At 38.8% G+C, this 12,143-nt stretch overlaps 1 protein-coding gene across 5 annotated transcripts in view; it reads left to right on the forward strand.

Annotated features, from left to right (window-relative positions):
• PPP3CC (protein phosphatase 3, catalytic subunit, gamma isozyme) overlaps positions 1-12,143 on the forward strand; it is an 85,630-nt gene continuing 73,487 nt past the window's right edge. For 3 of the 5 annotated variants that reach the window (XM_010845473.1, XM_010845475.1, XM_010845474.1), the window contains exon 1: positions 7-204. In XM_010845473.1, coding sequence (XP_010843775.1) covers positions 156-204 — 49 coding nt within the window. In that variant the 5' untranslated portion in view covers positions 7-155. Of the gene's footprint in view, positions 205-254; positions 644-12,143 lie in introns of those variants that run through there. The other 2 variants (XM_010845476.1, XM_010845477.1) reach the window with 2 other exon arrangements.

Consider the following 12,143-nt stretch of genomic DNA (forward strand, 5'->3'; position numbering starts at 1 on the left):
GCTGCGGCCGCCTCCTTCTGGTGCCTTGGCCGCCCTGATTAAGCGGCGCCGGGGCACGGCCGGTAGACCGGCCCTGGGGAGCCGAGATCGCTGGAGGCGAAGGCGGGGGCGCACGTCTGGAGATCTCCCCGGACCGGGAGGAGGCCGAGGGGATCATGTCCGGGAGGAACCTCCACCTCTCCACCACCGAACGCGTCATCAAAGGTGCCAAGCGGGCCAGGCCTTCCAGTCGATCGGCGGGAAACGGCCCTCGGCCGGGCGATGGCTCGGGGCCGGAGGGAGGGAAGGAGCCGAGGACGGGAGTCGGGGGGGGCGGCGGGGTCCCGGGCGGCGCCCATCCCGGAGGAGGACCTAGGGGGGTGTGGGAGACGGGAGGCGGGGATTCCCACCGGGGCTGCCCGGCGGGGGCGCCGGGCGTTTTCTGTAGCACCTGGACCAGTAGCTAGGTGGGGATTGCTCGTTTGTCTCCAGTAGTGTCGGATTTCCAGGCAGGGTGGGTGTTTCTAATCCTATCAACCCCTAAAGAGTCTGGATCTCCATCTTTTTAGTCTCTTACCTGAGGGGAAGCCATCTAGGGTGATGTGGGCAGGGTGTTAAGAAGGCTCTTCCAAGTCAGATCTTTCTGCCGCTCCTCTTCTGAAAGGTCAGATATTTCTTGCCCCTTCCCCAACCTTTTTTAAGTATGAATACCATGTACCTTTTAGCCCACTTTCTCCAGATCATCACGTCACTGTTATTACTAAAAGAAAGAATATAGTGAAGTAAATACAAATAAATTCATTTTATGATATTTGAAAGGGATCTACAGATCTCTTGACATGATTGTTGGCGTTTTATTTTCTTTTTGGCCATAGAGACTTGGAGAATGATATTCTCTGATTCAGGTGTCCAACATCGACTAAAGTGTTCCTTATGTTGTAGTTGTTTCTGCCCTTAAGATTAGTGGTTTAAGCATAACCGCTAATTTATGTGCTTCTTTTGTTCAGACATAAGACTTAAGTACAACTCTTCTCTCTGTTTTAATACTGGGTTTGAAAGCATTATTTTATAAGAAGGGAATATACCAAGATCCAGGTGTGTTAGTGATCTCTAGATAAAGGGGTTAGTTGTAAGTGGGGAGAACTCTTAAAATACTTTTATTTTTTTATTTTGGTAATTATATGGAGAAAAGAAACCAAGATTGGTGATGAAAAAACATTTTTCTCTTAGTGGAGAAAAATGATTGAATGGTCAATGAAGGAAAAGAGTTTTAGTTATAACTTAGGGCCCCCCCACCTCCAGAAACATTAAGCATCATAAATGTTGATTGTCTGCAGTATATAATTTTAATGTATTACGTAGTTTCCACCGAGAAAGTCATCATCAAAAGTGTTGCTCATAAATGTTAATTATCTACACTATATAATATTTATTAAATATAATGGGATTTTTGAGATTTACCTCCTCAGCATTTGTCTGCTATCATTGGGGATTTAAGAGAATTGGTCATATAACTGACAGCCCTGTAACTGCTAAATTATTTTGATCATTTTAATATCAGTTTTCATAGTTTATAACTCATCAAGGGTATATAACCATCTCTTTAAGATTTAGAATCTATTAGACAGTCTTCTTGGATAAATCAAGGTCATCATAATGTACATTAATTTCTGTCCCATGCAGTTAATATGGCCGGTGCATTCTGCTATATAAGGGTGTTGGCAGTTTCCTCCTGTGCTAAAATGACTCCTCACTGCTATACCAGTTTAGTGCTTTTGTCTGTTTTTAGTTTATCTCCTTCAGTGCTGTTCTTTATCTGTCAAAATATGCCCTTCTAATCTGCCACTTATAAGCTGAAGTAGGCAGGGAAACCAGATAAACCAGAATAGTGTGTCAAGTCAGAATAAATAGGATCTGAGTGAAGCTTAGTGGTAGTCCTCAGACCTTTACAGATCCCAAATTCTGATCGCCATTGTAGCCCGTAATTTCTACCATAACGTGCAATAAGCTATAAAGGAAGTGATATAAAAGATACAAAGGTCATTGTAAAATGACCCTTTCAAATCGTTAAATGCAGAAGTAAAGTAAAATAAAATGCAGCTAATATGCAGGTGCTGACTTATTGCTAGGCATTCCCATAGTTAAGTGAACACCATCATAGTCTGTATGATTCACATTTGTTTTTTGGTGAAACTATAAATGACTGCGTGTTATCAGATTACTCTTAAAGAAATGAAACATGAATGATTTCAAGCCCTTAGATTGTATGGGTTTGTCTAGTATGTAAAAACTTGAGCATGAGAACTTGAGCACAGCAATTGTGGCTTCTTGGTGACTTACCTTGCTTTTTATCTACATTTTCCTGAGTTTGAAATATTGAGATTTATTCTAAGAAAGTAAGGTGTCACTGTATTTATAGCTAAGGTCCCCTGGTTGTATTGGGTTCTAAATCTGATCTAATGTTATCTTGTCTGGCCAGAATTGTTTGCATTTATTCACAGCTGGAAATCTTTTTCAGAGGTGAGACCACACCCCAGTTATTTTTGGTTCTGTCATTTCCTGTTCACTTTAAAGTCTAGTTAATTGTTTTGCTTGAGCGAATGGTGGAGAAGAGTGGGTGGGTGGGAGTGATTTGTATTTTAAGTGTCTTTTTTAAACAGCAACTTGCCTAAAATGAAGGACTAGACCTGTGGTTTTACTCCTGCTTCTCAAGCTTACTTGTGACCTTGGCTGTTTTTTTTTTTCTAACCTTGCGTTTTTAGTTAAACCCAGTTTTTTTTTTTTTTTTTAATAATCTCATCTGCAAAATAGAGTTAATAATACTTTCTTCCTCAAGCATCTCAGCCATGCAAATGACATAATGGATGTGAAAAGCTTAAGACAGTGTAGTATTATGAACCATTTGAAAAATATCAGAAAGCATATGAAATTATAAGTTAAGAAGCTGTTCTGAGGAAAATACCTCTTCTATAATATAAAGGACATCTGGTGGAATCCCATGGATAACAGCATGGAAACCAATAATACAGTCTGTCTTGTATTCCCTGGCAGCTGGTTTCTTCTCTCCCAGTTGAAGGTGTTCATTTTGTGTTTAAAAAATATAAAAATTCTTATGATTTCACTCACTCATTAAATGTTTATGGAGAGCCATCTGCAGTGTACTCCCAATAGGTGCTCATTTGTTTCCTCTTTGTTTTAAAAATTAATATATGTGTGAGTTTCTAGAACAGTCCATATGCACTAGAGCATCACTACTTGTGTCTGGAGCAGAAACTCAAATAATTGAATTGTGAAAATCTTTCAGCTTAATTTTTTTTTTTTTCTGGTTTCCAAGTTTCTTTTCCTGTTGGAGGGATTTTTTTTTTTTTTTTTCCTTTGACAGTGATTTTTATAAAAAGTTTTTATTCCTCTGGACTGAATCTTTTCAGCAACAACAAGGAAATTTCACTGGGCATTACATGACAGATAGGGAGAATGCATTGTCTAAGTTTGTTATTTGGTGGCTGAATGGATTTTAACAGAAGTCAGGTTTCTTTTTTGATACAGTTCTCCCATTCTCTTGAAATTCAAGTAAATTGTATAGTCAGAGAATGTACAGTCATTTGTAGCACGCATTGAAGACTGCTGGTTCTTTAATATTCTGGCACTGGGACTAGATGTGGCTATGGCTTTCTTGGACTTTCCAGGTAACTCTAGTGGTAAAGAACCTGCCTGCCAATGCGGGAGATATATGAGACAGGTTCGATCATTGGGTTGGAAAGATCCTCTGGAGAAGGGAATGACAACCCACTCCATTATTCTTGCCTGGAGATTCCCATGGAGAGAGGAGCCTGGGGAGGGGGCTACAGTGCATAGGGTCGCAGAGAGTTGGACACAACTGAAGCGATTTGGCACGCACACGCACGCACGGCTTTCTTAAAATTTTTTAAGAAGAGTAGTATGACCAGAAATGACTATTTCCACAAGTATACCCTGAACCCTTCTGTCTCTGGTACTTATACCTCTTTTATTTTCTGTTCATTCCCTCTCCCATTTTCATATCATGACAATGAATTTACCAAGGCTTAAAATTATTTTTTCTTGTAAATATATGCTTAATCCTATAAATTGTGAAAGGCAAAAGGGAAGAAAACAAAGGCTTCATATTCATTCCTTACAGAAGCAACTGCTGTTAATACTTTTCATTACTGTACTTTCATTAATACTTTTCATACAGTTGAGCCTTGAGCAACACAGGTTTGAACTGTAGGCCCAGTTATACGTGGATCTTCTCAATAGTATACTATGGTGCTACATGATCTGAAGATGGTTGAATCCGAGGATGTAGAACCATGGATAGGGAGGAATTTTGGGTATGGAGAAACCACCTGTGTGTATACAGAGGGCTAACTGTAAGTTGTAGTGGACTTTAGAGTGTGTGCAGTGTTGGCACCCTTCAGCGCCTCCTTATTCAAGGATCAGCTGTATTTCCATCTACTGGTACGCTTTGAATTGAATATATGTCATGTTAAACCTTTTATTGTGCAAATAATTCATATTCTTTTAATGTAAATATGGTAATTTTACCTAAATCCTTTCATAATGGTTTCAGTCAACATTAGAATGATTTGAAAGTGCTCATATTCATATTTTGATCCTTTATATTTTCAATCATTTGATACAGTGCCAACCTAGAAGAAATTTTTTCAAGGATAAATATTCATTGTGAGCAAGTCATATAGCACACATCTGTTGAACTTGTCAGAAGTATTTCAGTTATGCTTAGTTTACCATTGTAATTAACAAGCTGCCAAACTATCTGAACACTTGGACATCCAAGACTGTTTGAAACTCACACGTCTAAGTGAAAGTCTCAAAATTCAGAAAGGATCTCTTAATTTAAACACTTAATTTCTTTTTTTTTGAGCAGGAATAAGGTGTTCTTTTTACCTGTATGATAATGGTTGTGATGAAAGCCTTATTTATATCAGACATTTGATAATACAATTTTCTTCTATAAAGTAACATCACATTTTACTGTAGAGTTAAAAAAAAAGCTATTGGATCGTTGGGAGAGACAAATGCTAAGGACTTGTGTGCATGTTAAGTCACTTCAGTTGTGCCTGACTCTTTGCGATCCTATGGAACGTAGCCCGCAAGGCTCCTCTGTCCATGGGATTCTCTAGGCAATGAATGATACCAGAGTGGTTACCAGACCCTCTTCCAGAGTATCTTCCTGACTCAGGGATCGAACCCCTGTCTCTTACATCTTCTGCACTGGCAGGCGGGTTCTTTACCACTAGCGCCAAAAGGACTCATTACTTAAAGTGAATTAAAGAATTGATTAAAAACTTTTTCCTAAGCAGTATTTGATAACAGAGTATCTTTCCATTAAAGTAACATTTGGGGGAAAAGCTAATTTTTAGGCATATCTGTGAGAGAAAATTATTCAACTAATTCTGTTATATTTGTAGTCATTTTGGGGCTTTGGTGCCACTTAATTGCTAAAGCCAACCAGTCCATTCTAAAGGAGATCAGCCCTGGGTGTTCTTTGGAAGGAATGATGCTAAAGCTGAAACTCCAGTACTTTGGCCACCTCATGGAGTTGACTCATTGGAAAAGACTCATGCTGGGAGGGATTGGGCGCAGGAGGAAAAGGGGATGACAGAGGATGAGATGGCTGGATGACATCACCAACTCGATGGTGGTCAGTTTGAGTGAACTCAGGGAGTTGTGATGGACAGGGAGGCCTGGCGTGCTGCGATTCATGGGGTCGCAGAGTTGGACACAACTGAGCGACTGAACTGAACTGAATTGCTAAAGGACTAATGGAAATAAAGAGGTGTTTTTTAATCATCATCCTTTGTTGCAGTCATTAATAGAATATAGCATTCTATTTTTACATTTTTTATGTTAAATTTTAGCTTCATTCAAAGATAAAAAGCTGAGGTCTAAAAATTTCATCCTAACCTAAGTCATATCTGATTTCGTTATCTTTATAATTACCTAATTATTCAAATGTATGCAGAGAGAACTTTGGTTCCTTATATTCAGTTTTATTTTGTTGGCAAACTGGATTTTTATCATGAAATCTTTTAGTTTCTTGAGTCTTTGTTATTAGAAGAGGGTACAACTTGGTAACTAGGCTCTCTAGCTTGATTGACAGAAAAATATGCTATACTAGTTGGCCAAGGAAATATGTATCTTTGATGATTGTTATTAGATTTATTGAATGCTAACAAGTCATGATGTTTTGGTGCAATGTCCAGACAGTGTCAGCCCAAGAGAGTGAAATTCTGAATGAAATAAGCACTAGGAGATAATTGTTATTTAATCACTAGGTTGAGCCTGATTCTTTGTGCCCCCCGGCCTGTAGCCCACCAAGCTCCTCTGTCCCTGGGATTTCCCGGGCAGGAATACTGGAGTGGGTTGCCATTTCCTTCTCCAGGGATCTACCTGACCCAGGGATTGAACCCACATCTCTTGCATTAAAGGTGGATTCTTTACAACTGAGCCACCTGTAACCCTTGTTAAAAATGTTTAACCTGTATCTAGTTATAGTAAATAATCAGACAAATCCAACTTATGGGACTTTCTGTAAGACAAATGGTCTGAACTTTTCAAAAATGTCACAGTGATGAAAAATTTAAAAGGCAAGAGGAGTATTCTAGATGAGAGAAGATGAAAGAGAAATGGCAGTCAAGTACAGTGCCAAGGCTGGATGGGGAAGATGAATAAGCCATAGAGGACATTTTTAGGACAACTGGGCAAATTTGAATATGGAGTATATATTAGATATAGAAATTCAAAATTAAATGTCTTGGGTATGTGATAGGCTATTGTGGTTATAAAGGATAATGTTCCTATTCTGAGGTGATACCTGATGAAGCATTTAGTTGAAATGTCATGATGTCTGCAGTTTGGTTTCAAATGGTTTAGGAAAAAGAAATCTATTTGTTAAAAGAGAAAGCAAAAGTGGCAAAATGTTTACCGTGGTATGTGCTCAGTCGCTTCAGTTGTGTTGGATTCTTTGTGACCCAAAGGGCTGTAGCTCCTCTGTCCATGGAATTCTCCAGGCAAGGATACTGGAGTGGGTTGCCATTCTCTTTTCCAGGGGATCTTCCTGACCCAGGTATCGAACCCGTGTCTCTTGCGTCTCTTGCTTTGGCAGGCAGGTTCTTTAGCACCTCTGGGAAGTCCAGTGGTGAATATGGGTGAAGAGCAAATGGATATTCATCTTCATATTCTTTCACTTTTTGATAGAATTTCAGTGTTTCAAAATATAAAGTTGGAGAGAGAAAAAAAGTACAATTAAGAGATGCCTCCAGTAACCAGACTCGGGAAAGGTACTGTCAATTGAGGATGCAGTGGTGGCCCAGTGAAGGCATGCTGAAGAGAGGAACACGAGTTTTGTTTAGAACATGAGTTTTAAAGCACATACAGCTGATGTGGAGTGATGGCTACTTGTTTAGTAGGAAAAGAGGTGGTTGCAGCTACACAGTTGGGTGTGGAAGAACATGCAGAAGTAAAGATGGAGAAACAAAGTATACTTGACTAAGGGATTGAGAGGAGGGGTGAATAAGTTCAGAGAAGGGAAGCGGCCTGATGAAGGAGAGGAGAAGGACGAGGGGCAACTGAAAACTGTCAGTGATCAGTTGGCAGTGATTCCATTAAGGAGAAAGCAAGATTATTTTGATGGCTATGTGTTAAAAACAAACAAACAGGCTTAATCGACTTATAAATGTAATTCAGAATTATGGAACATTCAAACATTACCCAAACAGATATTGTGACAGACTTGTTTTATTTTTTGGGGAGACTGAAGTGAGAAAAGTGGTAGAGAGATAAAATAAATATTAAAAAGGACTAAGAAGCAGAGAAGATGGGAAGGATTTCCTAAGTATATTTCCCATCCCTGTTAATCACACCACTTAGCATTTAGTCACTGGCTCAGATGACAAGCCTGGGAATCAGGCCAGACTCTTTCCTGTCCCTTACATGTCATATCCCATTCTATCAGACTTAGTTCTGTGGACTTCTGGTTTCTACAAAAGCTACTGCTTCATCTTCCTCTCTCACTTCTTGCTTATATTAATACTGTGCTGTAGCCTCTTGCTAGGGCGATTTAATCTAATCTCATGCTGCCATCATGATCCTTGGATAATATAAAGAATCTTTTTTGTGCTTGAAATCCTTAATGAACTCTTGCAGCCCGTAGGGTAAACTTCAGCTTTGCTGATGCGGAAGTTTCCCTCGTGCTTAGCCTCTAACCTTGTGTTACTTCCTCCTTATTTCACACCCCCTCCCAAACCTATGTTCCTGTTCCTTGTTGCCCCTAGAATCCCATGCCGTGCTGTATCTGTGAAAGGATTCTTTGCACCACTTCTATATAAAATCTTGTCCCCTAACATGACTAATTCCTATTTGTCTTTCAGGATTTAGCCAAGAGGACAGCTGAGAAACTTTTTCTCCTTTACTAGGAGGCTGTATGAGTAATTGTCTTAGAACTTGGGCTTTGAAGTCAGATGAATGATTCAAATTCGGCTTCTTTTAGTATCTGCATAACCTTGGACAAATCACTTACCTTTGTTTTACCTCAGTTTCCCTATTTGAGGAAGAAGGACGATAAAACTTAGCTTGTAGGATGGTGGTGGTGGTTTAGTTGCTGAGTCGTGTCCGACTCTTACAATCCCATGGACTGTAGCCCGCCAGGCTCCTCTATCCATGGGATTTCCCAGGCAAGAATATTGGAGTGGGAAGCCATTTCCTTTTCCAGGGGGTCTTCCTGACCCAGAAATTGAACCTGAATCAGATTTTTTACCGCTGAACCACCAGGAAAGCCAGATAGTTATAAGGATTAAATAAACTCCATAGAGTGCAGTGACAGGCACTTGGTAAATGCTCAGTATGTATTAGCTGCTCTCATCCTCATCAGAAGAATGAGATATTTGCCTCCTACATGCTCCCATGAACACTTTCACTTGCTTTACAAATTTCTGAAAATATTTTAATGTTCTTTGTTCATTATAATTTCTAGTTAGAAACTCTTTCTAATTTATTCTTTGTTTTAAACTGTTCTCTTGAAGTGCAAGAACTGTATTTTTTTTTTTTTTTAATTTTTTTGATGTGGACCAGTTTTTAAAGTCTTTATTGAATTTGTTACAGTATTGCTTCTGTTTTATCTTCTGGTTTTTTAGCCCCAAGGCATGTGGGATCTTAGCTCCCTGACCAGGGATTCAACCTGCACCCACTGCATTGGAAGGTAGAGTCTTAATCACTGGACTGCCAGGGAAGTTTCCAAGAACTGTGTATTCTTAATGCTGAATTCAGTGCCTAGACCATAGGTGCTTAGTAAATGTCTAAGTGAAAGCCTAAGAAACTTAACTTTACTGAAGACAGTGTAGAAAAGAGCATGGGAACTGCTAATTACTAGCTGTGTGACTTCTTTTCCTTGTTTTAATTTAAAAATGGGAGATAACAGTACCTACCTCAGAATTTAAAGATTATATTTCATATTATATAAAGTGCTCAGCATATTGCCCATAGTGGGTGCTTAATAAATGTTAACTATTCTTTATTAAATGAATTCTTGAATCTTGGTGAGATTTGGCCCCAGATCTGTTTGATTTTAAGTGGTATATGTGCAATGATAGCTTAACAGTGTTACATTTTGTGTTTTCCAACTTTAGTGTCCCTAGCTTTTGAAAGAACATAAATGCTTAGTCAAAATAGTGAAAATTTCCTTTTCTATAGTATAGATAGAATTTGGAAATCATGTGTTCAGAAACAGATATTTGGTGAGTTCTTACTATAAGCAACATATTTTTGGTTATACTCAGAAGCTTAATTACTGTCTTGAAAAGTACTCAGTATAGCCTGTGATAATTTCCCAAAAATGTAACAGAAAATTAGAACTGTGGAGCTTCCTATGACTAATACCACCGGGAAGAGCAGATGACTAAACCATAGACTATATCTGGTAAGAAATGTTTGCCCCCTTCACTCTATAAATTGATAATCCTTTCAAGTTTAAACTTTAACGGTTGATCGGTGGCCCCACTAGGTAAGACTTAATTTGTGGGAGGTTTTTGGGTTTTTTTTTTGTATGTATGCCTTGGTACCTTTTATTCTTGTGACTTAAGGCTTTGTGGAAGTTTAAAAATAAAATAGGATAGTTTTAATGAAGGGCCAGAGTAATAAAGGTAATTGGACTTATTCATGAAAGTAAGTTAGTTGTTGTTTTTACTATTGTGCAAGTTTTATTGAACACATGATCACTGTAAAGTTATGGTTTCTTTAAGACAGGTGAGTTCAGTGACTATCAAAGAACAGAGAGAATAATCTGAAAGAGTGATATCCGATTATTGAAATAAAATTTGTTCTGATCAGTTATAAAAGGACCTGAAATGTACATACCACTTTCACTAATAATAGTTAATATAACCTCTTGCTGCTGCTGCTGCTATGGCGCTTCAGTCGTGTCCAACTCTGTGCGACCCCACAGACGGCAGCCCACCAAGCTCCCCCATCCCTGGGATTCTCCAGGCAAGAACACTGGAGTGGGTTGCCATTACCTTCTCCAATGCATGAAAGTGAAAAAATAAAGTGAAGCCGCTCAGTTGTGTCTGTCTCCTAGTGACCCCATGGACTGCAGCCCACCAGGCCCCTCCGTCCATGGGATTTTCCAGGCAAGCGGTGTTTAACTGGTTCATGATTGGAAAGGCAGGTGAGGAGATTAGGAAATAAGCTGCAAAAGTAGGGCAGGCTTGTTGGCTTAAAATAGGAATGAAAGCAGGGTTATTTGCAGTGAACGGAGACAGCTATTTAGGTAAATCCTAGTGTCCCATGAGGATAAGACCACACAATAATCTAAAAATAATAGCTTAAAAGCCAATAACGTTTAAGGTTTATCTCCGATACTTCTACAGGATTAACGTGGTTGTCACCAATGTGGTCTTTCTCTTTAATGCAGTTCTGCATCAGATGTTAGGCATATGAAAATATGTATCATTTATGTAGTGGATGTATATTAAAGCAGTGTATTGAATTGAATTTGACCATGAAAAGGCTGCAGAATTTTTTCAGTGTACTGTAGGAACTTAGTTTTAAAAATTTATTAAATTTTTTTTTTGATAATTTTAGATTTACAGGATGTTGCGAAGAAATGTACAGGAAAGTCCTATGCACCCTCACCTAGGTCTCTTCCACAGTGTCACTATCCCACACTGCCAAAGTACTGTACCAAAATTAAGATATTGACATTGGCACGATCCAGAGAGCTTATTCAAGTTTCACCAGTTATACACGGATTTGTGTGTGTGTGTGTGTGTATGTGTGTGTGTGTAGCTGTATGCAGTTTCACATGTTTATAGCTACAACCACAATCAACATACTCAACTGAATCACCACCACAAGACTCTTGTGTTACTACCCCTCTGTTGCCACACCCGTCCCCTTCAGAAACTCATTTTTATAGTTTGGTTATTGTCTTGAATCATATATAAACTTGATTTGATTAGGGTTTTTGCTTCTGAGTTGAAAGCATTGTACAGAAGATTTTTTTCCCCCCGGCAATCCAGGTAATCTAACAGCAACTGTCTCAGGGCAAAAACTAGGTTAAAATGTGTTGGCAATTTGGGAGCACTAAAAACTTTCTTGGATAAATGTATAAAGGCTTAGAATGATGATTCTGAACTCTGGTTACCAAACAGAATCACCTGTGGAGCTTTAAAAAAATGATACAATGTATCCTTACAAAAGGATACAGAGTATGATACATATATAAAATTTTTTTAAACTTAAAAAAGGTTTTATTGAGATATAATTGACATCATACAATGCACCCATTTAAAGTATATGATTCAATGGTTTTTAGACATATTCGCAGATATATGCAACCATCACCATTTAGAACATTTTAATCTCAAAAAGAAACCCCATATCTTTAAGCTGTCACCTCCCTAGCCATCCATTCCCAGCCCCCCAGTTCTATGCTGCTGCTGCTGCTAAGTCGCATCAGTCGTGTCCGACTCTGTGTGACCCCGTAGATGGAAGCCCACCAGGCTCCTCTGTCCCTGGTCTAGGCAAGAATACTGGAGTGGGTTGCCATTTCCTTCTAAAATTTTTAAATATATTGTGTATAAATATATTTAAGCAAAATTATATATATATATATATATATATAT

This window comes from Bison bison, unplaced genomic scaffold (assembly GCF_000754665.1).
Source record: "Bison bison bison isolate TAMUID 2011002044 unplaced genomic scaffold, Bison_UMD1.0 scf7180017864217, whole genome shotgun sequence".
Classification (NCBI taxonomy): Eukaryota; Metazoa; Chordata; class Mammalia; order Artiodactyla; family Bovidae; genus Bison; species Bison bison.